Source organism: Salvelinus fontinalis, chromosome 22 (assembly GCF_029448725.1).
Source record: "Salvelinus fontinalis isolate EN_2023a chromosome 22, ASM2944872v1, whole genome shotgun sequence".
Lineage (NCBI taxonomy): Eukaryota > Metazoa > Chordata > Actinopteri > Salmoniformes > Salmonidae > Salvelinus > Salvelinus fontinalis.
The window spans coordinates 18,350,132-18,374,472 of record NC_074686.1 but is presented as its reverse complement, the minus strand read 5'-3'; the positions used below and the strand labels follow the sequence as shown (position 1 = coordinate 18,374,472).

At 43.8% G+C, this 24,341-nt stretch overlaps 1 protein-coding gene across 1 annotated transcript; it reads left to right on the top strand.

The window, feature by feature from the left end:
* Positions 1 to 1,884: 1,884 nt before the first annotated feature.
* On the top strand, positions 1,885 to 24,296 carry LOC129819490 (immunoglobulin superfamily DCC subclass member 3-like). Its single transcript, XM_055875791.1, has 13 exons — positions 1,885 to 2,221; positions 3,850 to 3,994; positions 4,254 to 4,384; positions 4,754 to 4,891; positions 6,025 to 6,183; positions 15,081 to 15,246; positions 15,836 to 16,086; positions 16,410 to 16,574; positions 17,895 to 18,083; positions 22,478 to 22,591; positions 22,837 to 22,966; positions 23,217 to 23,352; positions 24,114 to 24,296. Exons 1-13 carry the CDS (start codon positions 1,885 to 1,887, stop codon positions 24,216 to 24,218), a joined length of 2,166 nt encoding a protein of 721 aa, XP_055731766.1. The 3' UTR covers positions 24,219 to 24,296.
* Positions 24,297 to 24,341: the final 45 nt, after the last annotated feature.

Below are 24,341 nucleotides of genomic sequence, written 5' to 3'. Positions count from 1 at the left end.
GCCATTTGATAGAGTGCTCAAACTCAACTCTGGACCTTGAATCCAGTTCCACTGTGTTTTTTCATTGTTCCCATCTAATCAAAGATTGATTTTGACCTGAGACACCAGGTGGGCGCAATTAATTATCAGGTAGAACATAAAACCAGCAGGCTGCAGACCTTGTAGAGTAAGAGTTGAATACCCCTGGGATAGAACATTGATACAGGCACATTTAAGAGCCACAGCATAGCCTTCAATAGAGATGAACCAGTTTTGGTTGTTTTAGGGTTTGAAATGGTAGTTGAAGTTTCGGCTTAATGTGGATGTTAGGACGAGAGAATACCCCGTTGTTAAACTATAGAAGTCCATGGTTCTTAAGGAAAATTGGCTAAATAATACAATTTATATGAAATTGTAAAAGTAAGTTAGGGTGCACAGAGGACACTAATCAAGTGGAGTGGTCACCGGAAAGAAGAGGATGAAGAGAGGATTTTTGAGAACATTGTTGTTACAATTAAAGTCAAGGGCAAAAGTCATGGATGTGAGACCACAGCTTTGCTAGGTGCTGGATGGAAGGGTGTGAAGGTGTGATGTGATTGTGGTGGCGGTCAGAGGGAGGAGGGGACGGCTCTGTAGATGAGAAGAAAGGGGGGGAGTTCGCTATAGTTTTGATAAATGGATGCAAAAGTTCTCCATTAACTTGATGGTGCATCTCATCATGCAAGTTCAAGAGCATGGGGCTTTGAGGGTGTGTCACTTTCTCACTCCCTTTTTCCTCCCCACCTCAACAGCTGGGAGAAAGGGAGCGGCCATCTCGAGGGGTCGAGGTGGGGCAGGGGTTTGTTGAGTCTGTTTGCCCCCAAAAAGATGAAAAAAATGGGGAAGACTTGCCGTGTCGGCGGGGTCAACTTCGAGAGGGCAATGGGGTGATTCAGTGGCATGGGAAAGTCACCCCGGAGCCTTGGTGAAAGGGATGCAGGGATGCGGGGGGGAATTAGAGGGGCAGATGGCCCCCATAGAGGGGTGTGTTGGTTTATGGTGATGAGAATTTCTTGGGGTTGTTAGGAGGTGGGGTAAGAACAAGTATGAGTGTCGTCACTGCGCCATTGTCGCCGGTCTGCGCTTTGTTTAAAACCTCTTAGGGATCGGTCTGCGCTTGGTTTAATAGAAGTTCTCCTAACTTGACCCCACTAACCCTTGCTAGTCTTCTGCCTCCGTCTCGGCCATTGTTCCTACCCTCCTTGGCTCAATGACTCCACGGCATTTGGTACTATTATTGTGGCCGGTTCCGGTAAAAGTCTTGTGGATGCAGAACTAACACAGCCATCTATCAGTTGGCCGGTGTAGAGTGTCAAATGCAGTTTTTTGGATTGGAAGAGTTCGCCCCTGGGGCGAACGTGGCTGTCCGTCTCTATTCTGGTCCCCTTCTGTGTTGTTGTGTCTACGTCTTTGCTTGGTAACACAGATACAGAGGGCATAGGATGGGAAACTTGGTGTATGAATGGATTAGAGACAGGCAAGGCTCCAGCCATGACATGCTCAGTGCCCCAGTCAGTACAAAGTGCTGTGAGGTGTAGTTTACAAGTTCAGTTTGAATTTTTTCGTTTACTAGATTGTCCCATAAGGTCCGATTATCAAGCTCCCTTACTGGTCTGTCCCCCTTACCTCATCTTATAGTGATTGGGTTGAAAGGTACTTTATGGGTAAACTACATAGCCAACATTGAGTTCTTTTGGGAATTGACTTATAGTGGGTGATTAGATAAACACATGCAATTGCATCACCAGTGTTCACAATAATAAACACAGTATTATCCTCCTCATCCTGGACTACATGACATAATTTCTCCCTGCTGTACTGGTCTACAAAATGAACCAACACTGATGTTCTCAACCCTAATTGCCAATGATCTTCTTCCCCCCTTTTCTAGATGTATGTGGTGCCAAGGAGCTGGCATTCCTATTGGAGCCCAGTGACGTCATTGCTGTGCGGGATCGGCCGCTGATGCTGGACTGCCGGGTGGAGGGCGAGGGTACCATCTCGATCACGTGGCGCAGGAACGGAGTGCCCGTGGTTGTGGAGGAGCGGGTACAGGTGCTGCCCAATGGGACCCTCTTCATTCAGAGCTTCCATAAACGACTAGAGAGAGGCGGAAGTGAGACGGACGTTGGAGAGTACGACTGTGCCGCCCAGAACCGCTTTGGCATGCTGGTCAGCCGCAAGGCCCGGGTTCAGCTTGCATGTGAGTTTCCCTCCCTTACATACTGTTTTACCTAGTGTAATTTATGTAATGGTGACCTACAGTATGTACCAGTCGCATACATAACAGTCACTTATGAAGAGGGGATGTCCAACACTTAACGCACATACAATACACAGAAAACACTTCACCTATCTATCTATACACAACACAAGATAGCATAGTATTGAGTATAAAGGGAAATTGTTAATTTTCACTTGCTGAGATTGTTGTTCTCCACCTGCCAATCACTACTGGTGCTAATACAGTAGCTAAATAACTAATTTTAAAGACTATATCAATACAAAGATTACACATCTTGACTTATGGCCGAGGCACCATTTTACAATTAACAAAACTACGCTTTCATTTTCAAGGGGAAAATATAAGAGTTACATAATACATCTACATTATAGTTTTAGAGTAGCCTTGAATAATCACATATGTTTGAGTGTGGTTTGCCAACACTCTTATGCCCTGTACACATTGTGTCATATTTCATTACTCCATACTTCATCTTGCCGGAGTCTTGCCCCGCTACTGAACGAACAAGTGTAGCGCACAAGTGTAGAGCCCTCTCGTTAGAGATTTATTTTGGGAGATTGCAAAATATGACCTTTTCATTCAAGGCAGGATAAATGTATAGTTTCAGGAAATAATACATGTTTTGTTTAGTTACTTTTCAATCCCACTCTGTTGTGGACGTCCCCATTGAAATGCATGACATCCGGCGCAACGTAACGGAGTGCTTATGGGTAATGTGAATGAGGCTTTACAATTAGTAATATGTTCAATGTGTAGCCTGGCTACACAAACACATGATTAGTCAATAATATTCCCTTCTGAATGTGATTTAGAGAGAACCAGCAGCGAATGTTCCAGGGTAAGTCTACAGAAGTCATAAAAACTGTGGAGAGGTCAAAGCATGGCTTTTGTTCTATCTATAGGAGATCACTAAATGTAGTCCCCTCTCTGTCAAAACAGGCAAGAGTCTGTTCTTAATGATGCTCCATACTGCAAACAACTTTGTCGCATACCTGGCAACCCAAGACCCCCTCGGACTCTATAGACTCTGTTATAAATAATGCTCCATGTTGAGAACGCCTTAGTTGCATACCTGGCAACTTGAGACCACCTCAGACTCTTTCATCTCTTTTGTTTATTTGAGTCACTGTGGGTGATGAATGGTACACCCCACTAAGTGGACTGACACGTGGACATACACAAAACACACACACACACAAAACATATAGTGTTCAGACAAGATTTAAAATAAACACATTGCAACGCTGCTGGGTTTTTCACGCTTAACAGTTTCCCGTGTGTATCAAGAATGGTCCACCTCCAAAAGGACATCAATCCAACTTGACACAACTGTGGGAAACATTGGAGCCTGTGGAAATCTTTTGACACTTTGTAGTATCCATGCCCTGACAAATTGAGGCAGTTCTCAGAGCAAAAGTGGGGGGAAGGTGTTCTTAATGTTTATATTTTTGTATACTATTGTTGACTCTGCTGCATATCTTGGACCAGGTCTCCTCTTGAAAAATATAGCTTTTATCTCAATGAGACTAACCTGGGTCAAGGAATGTTAAATGGGGATATATGTTTTGCTGTTCTTTCTTCCTTAGTTCTCCCTAAGTTCCATACCCACCCAGAGTCCATGTCAGTGGACGATGGCGGTGTGGCTCGCTTCAAGTGCCAAGTCAACAGTGTGCCTGAGGCCAACATCACCTGGGAGAGGGACAGAACCCCACTCAGTACCACCGACAACAGGTATCGTCATACTAATATATAGGTCTATACACTCACTCACACACACCTAGAGAAATGGGTTATTGTTGGATGATTGCAAATTAACTTGCCGCTTGCCGTCACCATGCAAGAGAGTTTGCCATATTAGCCATGTAACTACCTTGCTGCAGATAGGCATTTTTAAAAAGTAGCTAACTTTTAAATTCTCAGATTAACTATGTCACATCTACTGTATGTGGGCACTAACACCTCTTTCAACTCCTCCCCCTCGCTTGTCTAGATACACTCTCCTGCCCATGGGTATCCTCCAGGTGACAGGTGTGAGGCGGCTCGACGCCGGGGGGTACCGTTGTGTGGCCTCCAACATCGCCAACACACGCTTCAGCCACGAGGCTGTGCTCAATGTGACCGGTGAGTGGGAATGATCCCACTGCTCAATGGCGACTCTCCATTGATAGCGCATCGTATTCCAGGACTAGGCTTAATCTGTGTCTGGGAAACCAGCCCTTACAATATAGATCATATAATTAGAGGGACCTGGCTATAGTGTTCCAATGGGATTGTTCATGTTGCTTTTTTATCTATAATTTTAGTTGTTTGGGACACTCTCTAAATAATACTAAATTGACCATGTCTATGCTAATCACACAAATCGTGTTAAAAGTCCTATAGGTTTAAGCCAAAGTATGAACATGGTCTCACTCAGCTGAAGAAACGGTCTTACGGTCGTGTCTTATCTCTCTTTGTGTGTGTGTTTGTGTCCTTTTCCGTTCTCTATAGGTGGGGCTTCCAGGATCTACAAGGAGCCAGTTATCCTCTCTGGGCCCCAGAACCTGACCATCACTGTCCACCAGACAGCCATTTTGGAGTGCATCGCCACAGGGAATCCCCGGCCCATCGTCTCCTGGAGCAGGCTGGGTAACGACTGTTCTCATGCAATCAGAATGGCGTACAATGGCCTTAATTTCTACCATACTCAGATGAGTTAATGCTAGCAGCTAAACAATGATTTGATTTCTGTATCAGCTATTCTGTGTATTATGCACTATGTTGCTCTATAGACGGGTTAGCTGAGAACGTCATGAAAACGATGCACATGCTTCAATGGAGCAGAAGGCCATTGTTTTTGCGAATCTGTATGGCCAGATAGCTAACAACAATGAGCAGCTGTCATGTGTGGAATCGTAATGGCTTGTTTCAGTTCGTTTTTTCTTGTTCTTGATACCATGCCTTTATTTAAGGTGTTTTGACTGATGTCACGCTGTTATAGCTGTCGCTTTCCTCATCCTCAGATGAGGTGAGGAGAGAAGGATCTTCTGACCAAAATGCGGGTTCAGGGAAATATGCCATCTTTATTTATTAACAACGATGAAGATGGTAACACGAAACAAAACAAAACACTTTCAAAACTACAAAATAACAAAACGACGTAGAACGGAACCTGAACATAAACTCACATACATAAACGTAAACTCACGGACAGGAACGTTACATCGAAACACACGAACAGCCAAACAGTCCCGTAAGTGAAAAACACATCGACAACGACGAAAGACATCACAGGAGACAATCACCCACAAACAAACAGTGAGAATGCCCTACCTAAATATGACTCTTGATTAGAGGAAAACGCAAACCACCTGCCTCTAATCAAGAGCCATACCAGGCAAACCAAAAACAACATAGAAACAGATAACATAGACTGCCCACCCAAAACTAACGCCCTGACCATAAACACATAAAAACTAACATAAATAGGTCAGGACTGTTACACACGCCTATGCTAACATGACAAAAAATGGCTAGCAAGCTAACCAACCACTGTAACAATGTATTTATGTTTTCAATAAACATTGGAGACGAAATATAGTATAGTTCTTGTCAACAATCTAAGCCAAACACGTTTTGCCACATAGTTGTGCATGCGTCGATTTTGTTGCTTAACAAACTTGATTTTGATTGTATGAACCCTGTGTTTTTGTATTATGTTGGTCTATGTCTTATTCCTTTGTGTGTGTGTGTGTGTGTGTACATTTGTGTGCTCTCTCCAGATGGGCGCTCCATCGGGGTGGAGGGCATCCAGGTGTTGGGCACTGGAAACCTGATGATCTCGGACGTGTCGCTGGAGCACTCGGGGGTGTACGTGTGCGCCGCCAACCGCCCCGGGACCAGGATGAGGCGTACCGCGCTGGGAAGACTGGTGGTTCAAGGTGAGCTCCCTCCAAACACTTATACCCTTTTCCGACTACTGTGCAGAAGTAATGCGAGCCAAGCTGTACTGAGCTGGCCTGGTTTAGCATCCACCAATGTTGATGGTACAGTGATGTGAAAATAAAATATCTGAGCCATCAGAGTACGGTTTAGGCCAACACAAGAGTCTGAAAATGGTAATACTGTACCTGCCTCACCTCACTAAAAGGCAGAGCCTGAAGGCTGAATCAAAGTAAAGTTTCAATAACTCATTAGGAATTTATTAATCACTAAGTGATATCCTCCAAGAATGCCTTTCCATATCACAGTGAACCTTTGCCAATGATCATGACAACTGACCATGACACTGACGGATACACAAGATCGCAGGATGGGGGAGGGGGGTTCATGTCCGGAAGGTGGGGTGGGGTGGGGTGGGGTGGGGGTGTGTGGGTGTAGGCTTTGGGCTTTTGGGACTGGCTGACCCCATCACATTAACCTGTTTTGAATTTGGCCATGACTTCTGCCAGGGAAGGGAAAGAAAAGGGGTGGGTTTCTGAGAGAGGAGTTGATACCCAAGCTCCACCCTCTCACCTCACCTTTGCCCCCCTTAGAGCTTTGAAGGGGGTGAGGTGGGAATGGGAGTTGGTTGTTTTTTTTTGGTGACACTATTGGCGTGATAGAGACCCCGGGCTCCCACTTGTAATTAAGCATTGACGCTAGTCTCCAGCTGGACTTTGTGTGTGTGTCCACTGCTGCCACTACCTCAGTGACAAGGCCCATCCATCACCCAGCAACTGTCCATACGTTCACCCTCCTCATATTTCTAACTGTCATTACCCCCATTTTAATTGTCTATCCTAAGTGTTTCTCATTATACTAAGGACCACACAAGGGTCACAACACCTCTGGTTAATGTGAGAGACCAACAGCATAATAGGAAAAAAATTGCCCTACCGTAAACAACTATGGAAAGGAAAGGGAAAGGGGGATACCTCGTCAGTTGTACAACCCACCCCCTCTGATAAGTTTATATTAGAATGTAATCATGTGTTTCCTCTCCTGCCTCTCTGGAAGCGATAATCGCCACTGAATATGTAACTGATATGTGCAATATATTGATGTTGATGTAATTTATCTAACATTGCATTTGCACTTTCAAAGTCAATCAATATATTGAAATATCCTTAGCTTTTCCTTAATGAACTAGCCAAATATATCTATTTTTATATCTATTTTATATCTATTTTTATATCTATTCTTATTACAAAACCTAGTTACAATACCTGCGATAGATTAGCGTCCTGTCCAGTGGGTGTACTTGTACATAAAGCTGCCTCAAGCTCCTGCCCCTGTGGGCGTTCTGGTTTGGACAAGTTTTGCTTACTTAGTTACAATAGCTAGCGGCTAGCAAACTGTTACAATACCTAGCTACCAACATGTTACCTAATACCAAAACAAAATGTAGCCTATAGCAACAAAATGTTACCTAATACCTAGCTAGAAAAATATGACCTATAAAGTAAACTAGATCTCCATATATCCCTTCACCCCTATAATCCATTTAAATTACTCTACTTTGCACCCAGCTGTTAAGGCTCTCCCCATCCATGTTGTGTCAGCCTCTTTGACCTGGTCAATCAATAGTTCTCCCTATCAGTCTTTCACAAGTGGATTGGCCATGGAGGATGTGGTCTTTAATGTATTCATACATTTATTGATTGATTTCTCTCTATTTGTTAAAGAAAAAAGAACAAAGAGCTTTTTAGGATGGCGATCACATGAAATGGGTGAAATTGTTGGTTGGTGGACATTGTCAATGTCAAATACAGGCTCAAAGTGACCTAAAATCCCCCAATTCCCTTTTAAAATGTGATACTGGAGGTATATTCAGCTAGAATGTCCGCTTAATATTTGCTGATACTTGATACTGTTCTCAAAAGGTGTTTATGATACTGTTCTCAAAAAGTGGCTACAATCCACCACCATAGTATGGACTTACATTTGCCATGTTGCATCCAATAGTAACAATACAAAGGTATTGGTTAGGCACAAATCATATAGAATAGCAATGGCCATGAGACTAATTACTTCACCTATTTTTAGCTCTCACATGTTCCCTATTCCTGCCAATAAGGCAAGTCTGATCATATAGAATAATATGAAATACTTTGAGATATGATGCTATTAATATGTGAGACACCACTCAAGTTCAAAGTCCTACTTTGCAGTTGGAGACCCTTAGATATATGCACTGTGTAAAGGAGGTTATTGGAGGCCATAGAGGTCTGTTATTTCACACACTCTGTCCACTTGACAGACAGTCCGTTTCCCTGTCCCTTCTGCTCTTAAACATTCCGGTCATGGTCATGATATGACGGGACAGGGGGACAGCCAGGATAGGACAGGACAGATGCAAGGCCAGAGATTTGGACAATGGGAGAGAGGTGAGAGAAAATAAGGGGCAGGATGTGCAGACGGTCATTGTGTGTGGGGAAGGGGGAGTGAGGGATCACCTCTCACCTTTAAACTATGACCCCTTAACCCTGACCCCGTCCTAGGAAAATGGTCAAAGTCGGGGAATAGAGAGAGGGCGGAACACCGTACCGGACAGAACAGAAATGGAAGGAGAGAGAGAAGGGGGTGGGTTTTGGTGTGGAGGAGGGTAAGATTGATGTGTCCCCCAAAGAGAGAGGAGGGTGACCAGTCCCCATACCCTGTCATTCGTTACTGCGGCTTTTGGGTGAGTGGGGAGGGGGGACAGTTGTTCTCGTCACAGCTGGATGTCAGGCGGTGGGGGCAGAGTTCAGGGGACACCGAGAGAGGGGGGACACAAATGGTGCTGGGCATTGTGTGATGACTGCTTTCTCTGAATGGAGGGCCGGTTAAATCATTCCCCTCATCCACTGCCTTCTTTGGGGTAGAACATTTTAATTTAAAAAATGTGGAGAAGTTTGGAATCGTTGAAACGCTTTAAAATGCAGATCCCACAGCTGCCGGCTTACTGAGAGGGTCTTTTTCACATTAGATATGAGTGTCAGAATCAAACAGCATATATGTCAGAAAGTAGAACATACACTATATATACACAAAAGTATGTGGACACCCCTTCAAATTAGCGGATTCGGCTATTTCAGCCACACCCGTTGCTGGCAGGTGTATAAAATTGAGCACACCGCCATGCAATCTCCATAGACAAACATTGACAGGAGAATGGCCCGTACTGAAGAGCTCATTGACTTTCAATGTGGCACCGTCATAGATGCCACCTTTCCAACAAGTCAGTTCATCAAATTTCTGCCTTGCTAGAGCTTCCCACCAGTCAACTGTAAGTACTGTTATTGTGAAGTGGAAACGTCTAGGAGCCACAACGGCTCATCCGCAAAGTGGTAGGCCACACAAGCTCACAGAACAGGACTGCGGAGTGCTGAAGCGCGTAGCGTGTAAACATCTGTCCTCGGTTGCAACACTCACTACTGAGTTCCAAACTATCTCTGGAAGCAACATCAGCACAAGAACTGTTCGTCTGGAGCTTCATTAAATAGGTTTCCATGGCCGAGCAGCACACAAGTCTAAGATCACCATGTGCAATGCAAAGCGTCGGCTGGAGTGGTGTAAAGCTCGCTGCCATTGGACTCTGGAGCAGTGGAAACGTGTTCTCTGGAGTGATGAATCATGCTTCCCCATCGGTCAGTCCGACGGATGTTCTGGATTTGCCGGATGCCAGGAGAATACTACCTGCCACAATGCATAATGGCAACTGTAAAGTTTGGAGGAGGAGGAATAATGGTCTGGGGCTGTTTTTCATGGTTCGGGCTGGCCCCTCAGTTCCAGTGAAGGGAAATCTTAACGCTAAAACATACATGACATTCTAGACTATTCTCTGCTTCCAACTTTGTGGCAACAGTTTGGGGAAGGCTCTTTCCTGTTTCAGTATGAAACAAACTCCATTTACAAAATCAATTGTGTTACCTTTTGATACATATACTACACAGATGAGGGTCATATCCAAGCCATATATGGATATCTATATAGCTCTTAGTAACACGATCTCTGAAACTATATTTAGGAACAACGTAACGTAAGTGATATATGTTTCAAAATGTAGTCCTACCACAAAAGACATAAAGCCCCCCCCCCCCCCCCCCCCTTTGATTTGGTTATGTACCTGTGTTGCCTTAGCGACAGCCTGGAGCCCTGAAATTAGGTTAAAATAGACTCTGAAATAGACTGAACCAAACTGGAAGGATGTTTAGTGTTTGTAGTGTATCCTCTAGCTGTGCGTAATTGCATAATGCAATATGTTGCTATAAATGTAATGTGGTTTGTCTCTTAACACTCATTCTCCTCATTCTTGCCCTTACAAGTGGGATATAACTACTGACCAAATGACAGTAATAACTACTGACCAAATGACAGAAATAACCACTGACCAAATTACAGTAACAACTACTGACCAAATTACAATAATAACCACTGACCAAATTACAGTAACAACTACTGACCAAATTACAGTAATAACTACCGACCAAATTACAATAATAACCACTGACCAAATTACAGTAACTACTGACCAAATTACAGTAATAACTACCGACCAAATTACAATAACTACTGACCAAATTACAGCAATAACTATTGACCAAATTACAGTAACAACTACTGACCAAATTACAGTAATAACTACTGACCAAATTACAGTAATAACTACTGACCAAATTACAGTAATAACTACTGACCAAATTACAGCAATAACTATTGACCAAATTACAGTAATAACTACTGAACACAAACAACAGTCTGGGCGTAGGATATATAAGTAAATTAGGTAGATGTACTGTATGTATGCACTTAGTTCGATATGACTCAGTGTTTGAACTAGTCCTGACCACTGACCAGCATCCAAGGTTATGAGCTCTGTGTTCAGTGTAGACACATCACAGATAAATGTGATTGATTTCATGAACACTGTTTGATTCTGTGGCGACGGAGAAAAATGTGGGCTCAGGAACCCTAGACCCAAAAGAGATATATCCTGAACATAGGATATCCACTCAACCTTGACCGGGGTCATTATAATTGGGCAGACTGATGCATTTTTGTTCGGCTCTGCTTGGCTCCACCTCCATGGTTGAAGCGAGCATGTCATCACACACACACACACACACACACACACACACACACACACACACACACACACACACACACACACACACACACACACACACACACACACACCTTGTGCTTCAGACGTCCATTCCAGTCGCCCCTTCCATTCAGTCCAACAGTCGGCCCAATAGTTATCCCTCAACAGTCCACCCCTGTCGTCATCATCTATCCTAACCCTAAACACAAATGCAACTTATTCGCAGAACAACAACAGTTTGGGTGTATGAAAGCAGTGCATGCTATCAACAACAATTATTAAATTATAGGTCATCAGGCTAGTGATATGATCTAGCCACTCTCAATTTCAAGTTGTTGTACATCATCCATTAGGGCTCCGTGAGAAATTGGTGAGAAATACAATGGCAAAAACATAGTGTAGACATATTTGAAGGCCATTAACCTAAAAGCTACAATGCTCAATGCTATAGCTGGCAATGCCTTAGATTTAATGACATACTAAACCAAGCAGTTACAGACTGGCTGAAGTGAAATTCAGATGAACTTTAATCAGTTTTCTCCGGGCATGTGCTGACCAACTGGCAGGTGTCTTCACTGACATTTTCAACATCTCCCTGATTCAGTCTGTAATGCCAACATGTTTCAAGCAGACCACCATAGTCCCTGTGCCCAAGAACACAAAGGCAACCTGCCTAAATGACTACTGACCCGTAGCACTCACGTCCATAGCCATGAAGTGCTTTGAAAGGCTGGTAATGACTCACATCAACACCATTATCCCAGAAACCCTAGACCCACCCCAATTTGCATACCGCCCAAACAGATCCACAGATGATAAAATCTCTATTGCACTCCACACTGTCCTTTCCCACCTGGACAAAAGGAACACTTGTATGAGAATGCTATTCATTGACTACAGCTCAGCGTTCACCACCATAGTACCGTCAAAGCTCATCACTAAGTTAAGGATCCTGGGACTAAACACCTCCCTCTGCAACTGGATCCTGGACTTCGAGACGGGCCGTCCCCAGATGGTGAAGGTAGGTAGCGACACATCTGCCACGCTGATCCTCAACACTGGAGCCCCCCAGGGGTGTGGGCTCAGTCCCCTCCTGTACTCCCTGATCACCCATGACTGCATGGCCAGGCACGACTCCAACACCATCATTAAGTTTGCAGACGACACAACAGTGGTAGGCCTGATCACCGACAACGACAAGACAGCCTATAGGGAGGAGGTCAGAGACCTGGCCGGGTGGTGCCAGAATAACAACCTATCCCTCAACGTAACCAAGACTAAGGAGATGATTGTGGACTACAGGAAAAGGAGGACCGAGCACGCCCCCATTCTCAGGTTGAGAGCGTCAAGTTCCTTGGTGTCCACATCACCAACAAACTAGAATGGTCCAAACACACCAAGACGGTCGTGAAGAGGGCATGACAAAGCCTATTCCCCCTCAGGAAACTAAAAAGATTTGGCATGGGTCTTGAGATCCTCAAAAGGTTCTACAACTGCAACATCGAGAGCATCCTGACTGGTTGCATCACTGCCTGGCACAGCAATTGCTTGACCTCCGACCGCAAGGCACTACAGAGGGTAGTGCGTATGGCCCAGTACATCACTGGTGCTAAGCTGCCTGCCATCCAGGACCTCTACACCAGGCGGTGTCAGAGGAAGGCCCAAAAAATTGTCAAAGACCCCAGCCACCCCAGTCATAGACTGCTCTCTCTACTACCGCATGGCAAGCGGTACCGGTGTGCCAAGGCTCGAACAAAAAGGCTTCTCAACAGTTTTTACCCCCAAGCCATAAGACTCCTGAACAGGTAATCAAATGGCTACCCGGACTATTTGCATTGTGTGCCCCCCCCAACCCCTCTTTTACGCTGCTGCTACTCTCTGTTTATCATATATGCATAGTAACTTTAACTATACATTCATGTAAATACTACCTCAATTGGCCCAACCAACCAGTGCTCCCGCACATTGGCTAACCGGGCTATCTGCATTGTGTCCCGCCACCTTCGACCCACCACCCACCAACCCCTCTTTTACACTACTGCTACTCTCTGTTCATCATATAGGCATAGTCACTTTAACAATATCTACATGTACATACTACCTCAATCAGCTTGACTAACCGGTGTCTGTATGTTGTTTTTATTTCATTACTTACTTATTGTTCACCTAATACATTTTTTGCACTATTGGTTAGAGCCTGTATGCAAGCATTTCACTGTAAAGTCTACACCTGTTGTATTCGGCGCACGTGACAAATAAACTTTGATTAGATTTTTCTTGCTATTCAATCTCTCTCAATGTCTCTATGTCCTCACATCTTCTTCCACATTCCTCCTACCGATTAAACAAACAAGCAAAAGACCAAAGACACTTTGACGGTCATTGCTTAACAACAACACCTTCAAGTCTTGTATAGATCCTGGGGATCTGTATTCGTGTCTGTTTAAAGAAATTGGGGTCCAACGGAGAGAAAGCACCTTGGGGATATAAAATCCATGCCTCCTCCACTGATTAATGGTCTCCAGGACTCACAACCCCATCTCTCCATCCCTCGATCTTTCTCCATCTCTATTTCTCTCTCTCTATCTCTCTCACGCTCTCTCTCGCACTCTCTCTTGCTCTCTCTCTCACTCTCTCTGCTCTCACACTACCTCTCCCTTAGACCCTGTTTATCTCTCTTCCCAGGCCCAGTCTCTCTGGGCCTCAGCCAGGGAGGGGAGAGGGCAGGGGCTCAGGGGGTGTCAGTGTCAATAAATCAATGAGATGCTTAGGGGGCAAGAGGGGCTGGGGCTGGGGGTGGGGCTGGGGGTCTCTACATATATGCATGTCCCATTGTGTGCTATTGAACTTGGTGTCAGGCGGGACAGTGAACTCCGCATCTGTCCTGGGGACACCGGAGAGCCAGGAAGGGTCAGAAGTGGATAGAGAAGTGGGGGTTAGGCTTATATTAGGCTGTCCTCTGGAAGTCTCTCCGTATGTTAAGTTCAAGCTCCAGGAAGAGGAGAGGAATGTTTGTATAGATCTGTTGGGGTAGATGTAGGGATGTTTGTATGTATTGATACACCTGCAATTGTTAAGATTGAGGTATATGTCATGTGGGTAGCATGCTATAGGCTACTATAACTAGAGACAACGTGTTTCCTGGTCAGGTCACATGGTCAGGACAAACTCAGGGTCCTACTGTGCATTTAGATTTGAGAGCTATGTTTCTATCAGATCAGAGGAAACTGTATAAAACTATATGGTCAAATCAAACTCACTTCTGAAGGTCCTTAATATTAGGACTGCAATGGTCCTAACCACCTTTATACGATAGCATAGCTAACCTCTATAGTTCATTATAGGAATGACAGCACGTAGAATTCAATGCTCTCCCCAAAAAGGCCTTGTCATTCTAATCATGCCTTTCTCCTCTCTCTCTGTTTACCCTCAACATCTTTTTTCTGTCATCCTCCTTTTCTATACAACTGTTATTCTGCCTTCTTTCAATTTTTTCTCTAAACAACCTTTTTATCCCTCCACTTATCACTAGCCTGCTTACTTTCCTCTCTTCTCCTCTCCTCTCATATTGTCCTCCTTCCATTCTCCTCATCTCCGCCACTTCCCCTCTTGACCTTTTGAAAGTGCTAGGCCTATACTTTACTTTCATGCAGTTATATAGTATCACAAGCGAATGCAATTGTAGATTGAATTTCCCCCACAGTGATACAAGGATTAATCACTTATATACACAATACACTTACAACAAGTTCATAATTCTCTCCCCACCAGCTCCCCCTGAGTTCATGCAGTGGCCGCAGTCTGTCTCGAAACCAGCGGGGGGCAGTGCTGTATTCACCTGTGTGGCCCAGGGGGTCCCCGAGCCTCACCTCATCTGGCTGAAGAATGGCAAGATCCTGATGCCCAGCGACAACGTCAAGCTCACCAACAACAACAGGTACTGTACACCAGGGGTGTATTCATTCCGCCGATTCGGTTGCAAAACATGTCTTAAACGGAATGAAACGGGGAGGGACCTACCAGAATTTGTCCAATAGAAAGAAACTCTTGTTTTGCTCTCTTTGCTTCCGTTTGGTTCTTAAACGGTAATGAATACACCGCTGGGTGTACATTTAAGCAGACACTAAGTCTTATCTATAGCAACTTAGGCCTATAGTCAGTGCATTCAACTTAAGTAGGTAAAACAAACATACCAAAATGTTCGTCGAAATATACGCTAAATCTGCTAAATCAGCACTTCCCCTAGATTATTTTCCAAGTGGACATACAGAAGAGCAGTTCATATATTTCACCACAAGGTGGCATTTTTGGATAGTGGCTGAAATCTCCCTCTGTTGAGTAGGCTGAAGCTCTGTATTTACACTGAACAAGAGAGGATGGGAATCAATGATTATGTTTTTAATCACAAAGAATTCCATTGTTTATCTGAATATTTGTTTGAATAATACCCAATATATCAATGTTTTAATCTGTCCTAACTCAAATAAACAATCAAACGGATCGAATCTTTTATCTCCATTTTCCAGTACCCTGGCCATGACGCGCATCACCACGGAGGATGAGGCCATCTACCAGTGCATCGCTGAGAACATGGCAGGCACCAACCAGGCTAGCGCCCGTCTGGCTGTGTCCCTGGCCAAGGATCTGCCCGACTCCCCCCAGGGCCTCACGGCCACAGCCCTCTCCCCCAGCGCCCTGCAGCTCGCCTGGATCCAATCGCCAGCCGAGATCACCAACGGCATCATCGGCTATGTGCTCCACAGCCGCAAGATCGGAGGTGAGTGAGAGTCTGTGTGATAACCTATCAGCGTTCAAAGCAGAGCTAGGAGAAAGCTCTTTCTTAATTGCCTCAAAAAAATCTGGCCTCTCCTTGCCTCCTGTCCTTCATTGTGCTGATCTAAAAGAACTGGCCAGGTGAAAGCCAGCCTAATGATGAGTTGACTAAGGACTGATTTTTAAGCAATTGAGATAGCATTTTGTTTTCTTTCAAATATTTTAGTTGCACTTGACTGAGTGTGCCTGCTGCAATGGAACTTAACCCTAATTTATATTTCTTCTGCCACCACAACTAATGATAATACTGCTTGTTGTTTCCCCCAGAGCCGGACAGCAGAGAGCTGCAGGAGGCAGTCAGTAAAACCACCTTCCAGCACAACTTTATCAACCTGGAGCCAGCCACCACCTACTCCATCTACCTCAAGGCCTACTCCCCACTGGGCGCCAGCCAGCAGTCCAGCACTGTGGTGGCCACAACACTAGGGGGCGGTATGTCACCAGGAACATGTTAATGCTATGATCAGCTTACATGCTGACCCCGCTGCTTGCGTTGCAAAATAAATGTACATGTTATCCAATCATTGCACCCACACTGCTCGCACGCATCAACATGCTTTTGCGTAGCCAGGCGCTAAAATAGAACTTGGTTCTATTTATGAAGCTCGACGCGCTGCAAGTCCTGCCTTACCTATCTCCTCATTAGTTTTTAGGAGCATATACCCGCGTGGGTTATTGAAAGATGAACTGAGGTCCACACTCCACTCCAGTTGGTAGTGGTAATGCACCTTAAAGTTGGTTGCCTTCCGCCATATAAATTCCAAAGAAGAAGAAGCCTGAAGGAGGAGAGATTACAAAAAACAAAATCAACATGCATGGGCGCGAGAGGTCTGGTCAGCATGTTACATTCCCCAAAGCCTAACCATAACTATTTCCCTGTGTGCAACATAAAGGGTTACACTTTATAATTACTTTCAACAAAAGCCATTTATAAACTGTATGAATAGTGTACTATTATACTTATAGTGTACATATGCTATTAATACATTTGTGTTTTTGAATTTAACATTTATAAACATTTATAAGCATTTATAAGCATTCCTAAACATTTATAAGCATAAATAACGTCTTATTTATAAGAGTTATAATTAAATATAACCAAATAAAATGATTCTATTATATTATGGGGGAAAATGTAAAGCTGACCTAGGATCAGTGTCTAGTGGCTACTTCACTCTACCCCACATACAGTAGCTCCATGTACAGTATACTGCACAAAGAGGACAGCAGAGTGCTTTAGGATGATGTAGCTAGACTAGTGTAAGATTGATAGTGTAAGATTGGGAATATGTCCTGTGTAAGATGTAGCTTTTTTTATGATTCTACGGCCTGATAGCCTGCCTGGTTATTTACAACCTGTGATCGAATGAAGGTGTTTATCTCCTCTTCCCTCTTTTGATATAATTTCATAATTTTTACATCTCGCATCCCCCTTTTCTCATCTGTTCTCTCCATGTCTGGGCACTTATGTCAATCCTCATATACTATTTCACTCTTCTTCCGTCACTGATAAACACTCCCTTGTTTAATCCTCCCGGTTTTACTACCTCTTTGAGCTTTATCATAATTTCATCCTCACCCCTCTTTTACTCTCTCTCCAATTGTATTCAATTCATACACCCTCTCTTTCATACTGCCTCTCTAACCATCTCTACACTATTTCTATCTTTCTGCTGTCCTTTCCAATCATTTATTAATTTATAGGTTTTTCCTTTACATCCAATGTCCTAATTTCCATCTCTACTCCTGTAGTGCCCACTCCCCCTACCTTCTTCACCAAGGTGGTGAACTCCACTGCGGTCCAGGTGCTATGGGAGCTCCCCAGCAAGCCTGGCAAGGCAGAGGGCTTCAGGCTCACCTACCGCAGGGTCCCGCACACCGACTTCCAAGGGCCAGTTCAGTTCCCCTGCCACGTCAATGCCTACACCATCTCCCGTCTTGGTGAGTGAGTGAGAGAGAGCGAGAGAGAGAGAGAGAATGTGTATGCATGAATTATGCAAGAACAGAATCATATCACCTCCAGCAACAGAGACTATGAATTATTAGTTTGTTTTTATTTGTCTCTGAGACACGGGAAGGAATCAGTTAACATAGTCATGTAATTACCTTTATAATATTTTGTGGACTGTTCCTACCACATTAGTCAATGTAATAATAATGATGTAAGGCTGAAATAATAAGAGAGTGAGGAAAGAAATACAGGAAACCATTGACATTTGAGTCATTTAGCAGAATGTCTTATCCTGGAATGAAAAACAAATAAACACACCTGGGGTAAATATGTACTCTCTCCTATGCTATTAGAAAAAGCAATAACGTAGAAAAAAAACAGGCAAATAATTAGAGGGTTTGAAAGTCTTTATTACATGAGCATGACAAGGGCTTTAAAATCCACTTGATATTGGTGTTCCAATTTTTTGTTGTTGATATAAAGTTATTATAATATTATATTCGTATTAAGATGACATTTATTATATTTTATGTTATAAAATAATATAATACATGTTAAAAATATATATAATTTTAAATGATTTTTAAAGACTTTGCCAGTTATAATTCAAATAAGTTGTATTTACCCCTGGTGAAATGCAGATATTGTAATTGCTTCCCCCTGATAGCTGTCTTTTATCCACCCACTTGGGGTCAAAGCTTTCATGTGTGAACCATGAATCAGTCCTATACTCCTGCACTGCTACCACATGTGAATTGATTGCCCCTCATCTATCTTCAGAGTTCGTTCTGTTAGGTGACATACACTGGGATTTGCTTAACACCCAGGCCGTCCTACAATCTAAGCTAGATGTCCTCAATCTCACACAAATTATCAATGAACCTACCAGGTACAACCCTAAATCCGTAAACACGGGCACCCTCATAGATATCATCCTGACCAACCTGCCCTCTAAATACACCTTCGCTGTTTTCAACCAGGATCTCAGCAATCACTGCCTCATTGCCTGCGTCCGTTATGGTCAAACGACCATCTCTCATCACTGTCAAACGCTCCTTAAAACACTTCTGCAAGCAGGTCTTTCTAATCAACCTGGCCCGTGTATCCTGGAAGGATATTGACCTTATTCCGTCAGTCGAGAATGCCTGGTTGTTCTTTAAAAGTGCTTTCCTCACCATCTTAAATAAGCATGCCTCTTTAAATTTTTTTTAACTAAGAACAAATATAGTCCTTAGTTCACTCCAGACCTGACTGCCCTTGACCAGCACAAAAACATCCTGTGGCGTATTGCACTAGCATTGAATAGTTCCCGCGATATGCAACTTTTCAGGGAAGTCAGGAACCAATATACACAGTCAGTTAGGAAAGCAAGGGCTATCTTTTTCAAACAGAAATTCGCATCTTGCAACACTAATTCCAAAAAGTTTTGGGACACTGAAGTCCATGGAGAATAAGAGCACCTCCTCCCAGCTGCCCACTGCACTGAGGCTAGGAAACACTGTCACCACCGATAAATCTCAGATAAATCGAGAATTTCAATAAGCATTTCTCTACGGCTGGCAATGCTTTCCACCTGGCTACCCCAGCCTCGGCCAACAGCTCTGCACCCCCCACACCAACTGGCCCAACCCCCCCCCCCCCCCCCCCCCCTTCTCCTTCACCCAAATCCAGACAGCTGATGTTCTGAAAGAGCTGCAAAATCTGGATCCCTACAAATCAGCAGGGCTAGACAATTTGGACCCTCTCTTCCTAAAATTATCCACTGCCATTATTGCAACCCCTATTACTAGTCTGTTCAACCTCTCTTCCATATCGTCTGAGATTCCTAAAGATTGGAAAGCGGCCGTGGTCATCCCCCTCTTCAAACTCTAGACCCAAACTGTTACAGACCTATATCCATCCTGCCTTGCCTTCGTAAAGTCTTCGAAAGCCAAGTTAACAAACAGATCATCGACCATTTCGAATCCCACCGTACCTTCTGCGCTATGCAATCCGGTTACCGAGCTCAGCCACGCTCAAGGTCCTAAACGATATCATAATCGCCATCGATAAGAGACAGTACTGTGCAGCCGTCTTCATCGACCTGGCCAAGGCTTTCGACTCTGTCAATCACTGCATTCTTATCGGCAGACTCAACAGCCTTGGTTTGCCCAGCCCCAAAACATCACTGCTCTGGAGGAGATCTGCATGGAGGAATGGGCCAAAATACCAGCAACAGTGTGTGAAAACCTTGTGAAGACTTACAGAAAACGTTTGACCTCTGTCACAAAGGGTATATAACAAAGTATTGAGATACATTTTTGTTATTGACCAAATACTTATTTTCCACCATAATTTGCAAATAAATTCATTAAAAATCATACAATGTGATTTTCTGGATTTTTTTTTCTAATTTTGTCTGTCATAGTTGAAGTGTACCTATGATGAAAATTACAGGCCTCTCTCATCTTTTTAAGTGGGAGAACTTGCACAATTGGTGGCTGACTAAATAATTTTTTGCCCACTGTATGTGTGTTTCCTGTCCTCTCTGAGGTCACCAAATTAAACACACTTGTCATACCTGTCCCTTAAGTGTCCACGGACCATTTCCATCTTCTCACAAGTGGACATTTTGTATCAAATCCCCATTTTGGGGATTTAGGAGTTCACCATGTGAAATACTTTGTTCTCTCTATGTGTCTCTTTCTGCATGGCCAGGGGGAGAGAGTCTCCTCCAGGAATTTACGACCTGAGATAACAGAACCTGGGTGTAGGAGAGAGAGAGAGAGGGGATGCCACGATCTATATCTAGAAAGGGCCACTTCATGACAAAAGCCTCATTCACTCATGCTGCCAAACATACCCTCGTAAAACTGACTATCCTACCGATAATTGACTTCGGCGATGTCATTTACAAAACAGCCTCCAACACTCTACTCAGCAAATTGGATACAGTCTATCACAGTGCCATTAGTTTTGTCACCAAAGCCCCATATACTACCCACCACTGCTCTTGTTGGCTGGTCCTTGCTACATATTCGTTGCCAAACCCACTGGCTCCAGGTCATCTATAAGTCTTTGCAAGGTAAAGCTCCGCCTTATCTCAGCTCACTGGTCACCATAGCAACACCCAACCGTAGCACGCGCTCCAGCAGGTATATCTCGCTGGTTATCCCCAAAGCCAACACACCCTTTTGGCCGCCTTTCCTTCCAGTTCTCTGCTGCCAATGACTGGAACGAATTGCAAAAATCACTGAAGTTGGAGACTTATATCTCCCTCACTAACTTTAAGCGTCAGCTGTCAGAGCAGATTACCGATCGCTGCAGCTGTACACAGCCCATCTGTAAATAGCCCATCCAACTATATACCTCGTCCCCATATTTGTTTCTCTGCTCCTTTGCACACCAGTATTTATACTTGCACATCATCATCTGCATATCTATCACTCCAATGTTAATGCTAAATTGTAATTATTGTGCCACTATGGCATATCTATTGCCTTACCTCCCTAATCTTACTACATTTGCACACACTGTATATACATTTTTCTATTGTTATTGACTGTTTGTTTGTTTGTCCCGTGTGTAACTCTGTGTTGTTGTTTTTGTCGCACTGCTTTGCTTTATCTTGGCCAGGTCACAGTTGTAAATGAGAACTTGTTCTCAACTGGCCTACCTGGTTAAATAAAGGTGAAAAAAATATATGTTGTTGTCTTATAACTGAATTGCAGAAAATTCTGAAAAAGATGTGATGCACGAAATGTGACATTGATTTTCCAATAAGGCTAGCTTTAGGCCAGCGCTGGCTTAAAAAAGGTTGCAGTGGTGCAGAGAATAACAATTACCCCATATTTGAATGATTATGTGACATCAAGTTAATCACCATGAACATGGAAGAGAAACGTAATATCCCTCTGTAGCACCGACATGTGAAAGGGAGCTCTTTAAAAAAAAAAATTCCTTACATGTTTTGCTGTATTTGTAAAAAATAAATAAAGTTAAATGTAAAGCCACCTAGTGGAAAATTACTGGATGGGTTGGTGTCATTGCTTTTAGAGCTTAAGCTTTCTCATACTGTAGCAATAACTAAATCTATATTGAGAGATTAAAAGAGGGAGACATGGGAGGATGTTGGAGGTATGGAGTTAGAGATGACAGAGTGAGAGAATTGAGAGGAAAGACAGTTGTAAGTGGGTTAGGGAGGGAGTAGGGGAAAGGAACAGTCCAGGCAAGATAAGTGAAAAATGACATGCTCCCCAATTTCAATCTCTTTCAATCGCCCAATCAATAGCTTTGCTTTTACCGAGCAAAACTCGGTCAATATCTCTCCATCTAAATATGACCTTCAAAGTTGTCAAAGGGAATTTATAATGTAGTACTGTCACCTTATGACTTGTTCTTGCAGAAACCGGCGCGGTGTATGAAGTCAATCTAGTGGCCTATAACGGGAACGGCGAGAGCGGTTGCTCCAAGAGGCTGGTGTCACTGACAGAAGAGGGCACCAGCGCCAAAACCAGTGGTGAGTGTCCAATAAATATTAGAGTCAAGTCAGTATTGAATAATAAACAATATTTTCTAGACAAGTATTAGTTATTTGGTGATCTTCTATCCTTTTTCCTTCAAGTGCATTTTTCAGTGAATCTATTAGTTTGCATTTTTGGCATTGCCTTATGATCTAATATGTCTTTCTGTATGTTACTAACTGTGTATTTGTACTGGCTAATGAGTGTATGGATGTGCACGTCATGTGTTTCTTGGTTGCAGGTGGGGAGAACCAGTGTAACTGTATACAGGATGGCGAGGGCTCGATGGGCGGTATCGTGGTTGGCATTCATATTAGCATGGCCTGCATCATCTTCTGTGTGCTCTTCCTCATGTTTGGATACCGTCGCAGGTAAGTAGGGACCCTACCTGATGGGACCCACTAGGTGTTGCTTTGCTTCTAGTACTGTACTTTCAGATTAGATTTTTAAGGTCAGGTAAACTTTAGATATATCCTGATCACCCAGGATTTATCTTGGCAGAGTGAGATTATGAATGTTAACTTTGGTATATTACATGTTAGTTGTATTCGTAAAGTTGTGTGTTGTTTTTAGAGTGGACTTGTGTGCGTGTAATATTGAAACATGTATTAATGTCCCCAGTCTGTTCTGCAGTAAAGGTACTCAGGACAGCTGGTCTGTGCCAAGGGGGGAGGACCGGGGACACCTGGGACAAAATGGGATCCCCAAAGAGGGGGTCACTCGTCCGGCAGAAGTTGCCCTCAAGTTAGTGCCTCAGGTAGGAGTACCGGTGCAACCTGACTCATTCACTAAACTGAAAACACTAAGCTAACCTCTCACATAATGTGGCCATTAGTTTTGTTCATCCATGGCTCCATCAGCTATTTTCATCCCTGTAACAGACCGGAGGTGACTGGATAGATGTCCCGGTCTTATAATTGAATCATAGATGACATTAGAGCTGCATGATATGGGTTGCCAGGACACACGCATTGACGTCACAGTAGTTTGCCCTCCAGGGATAACTTAGTTTCTAAAAACAAAGTTGACACCTTCAGGACATCTCGAGTCGCCAATATCTCAGGATGAAGTGATCTATCATGCTCACAATCCCGTCTCTCTGTTGTCACAAGCTCATCCAACTATTCGATCTGAGATCTATATCTCATCCGTCTGTGATTTCTGACGCCATGATACTGTAGGTTACAAGCCTCAGGACTCTAGTCAATCAAACCTGGATTTGTTACCACTGAACGAAACATTTTTACCACATCAAGCAAAAAGGATTTTACTTCAAAGTGTTTGAGAGACTAGGGTGTGTTTTTCTAAAGGGCTAATGTGGCACTTTTTTTTTTTTATTGAATTGGATTGTCAGAGCTGTGTTGTACAACATCGCTGTTATTATGTCCAGGGGTAGAAATTATGAACAAGATGATTGGTCAACAACAACGCAGAAGTAATCATCAGTGGACAAAAGGAGAGATAAGATCGAAGTTGCTAAATTATAGACTCTGTCTTTTGTCTCTCTTTCTTTTCCAGAGTCGTGACTCCACAACTCAGGGAGGGGCTCTGGTGCGTCCAGCCCAATGCCAGGTCCTCATCGAGCAGCACTTGTCTGGTCTGCCTGGGACGGGCACTGGCTAACACTGGCCAATAACACCCTAAACCCCTCTTTACCAACCCTTACCCACCCTCCACCCCAACGGTTTGCCTCTTGATGGTTCCTCCACCCCGCCTGCCCAACCAAACCCCCCCCCCCCCCCCCCG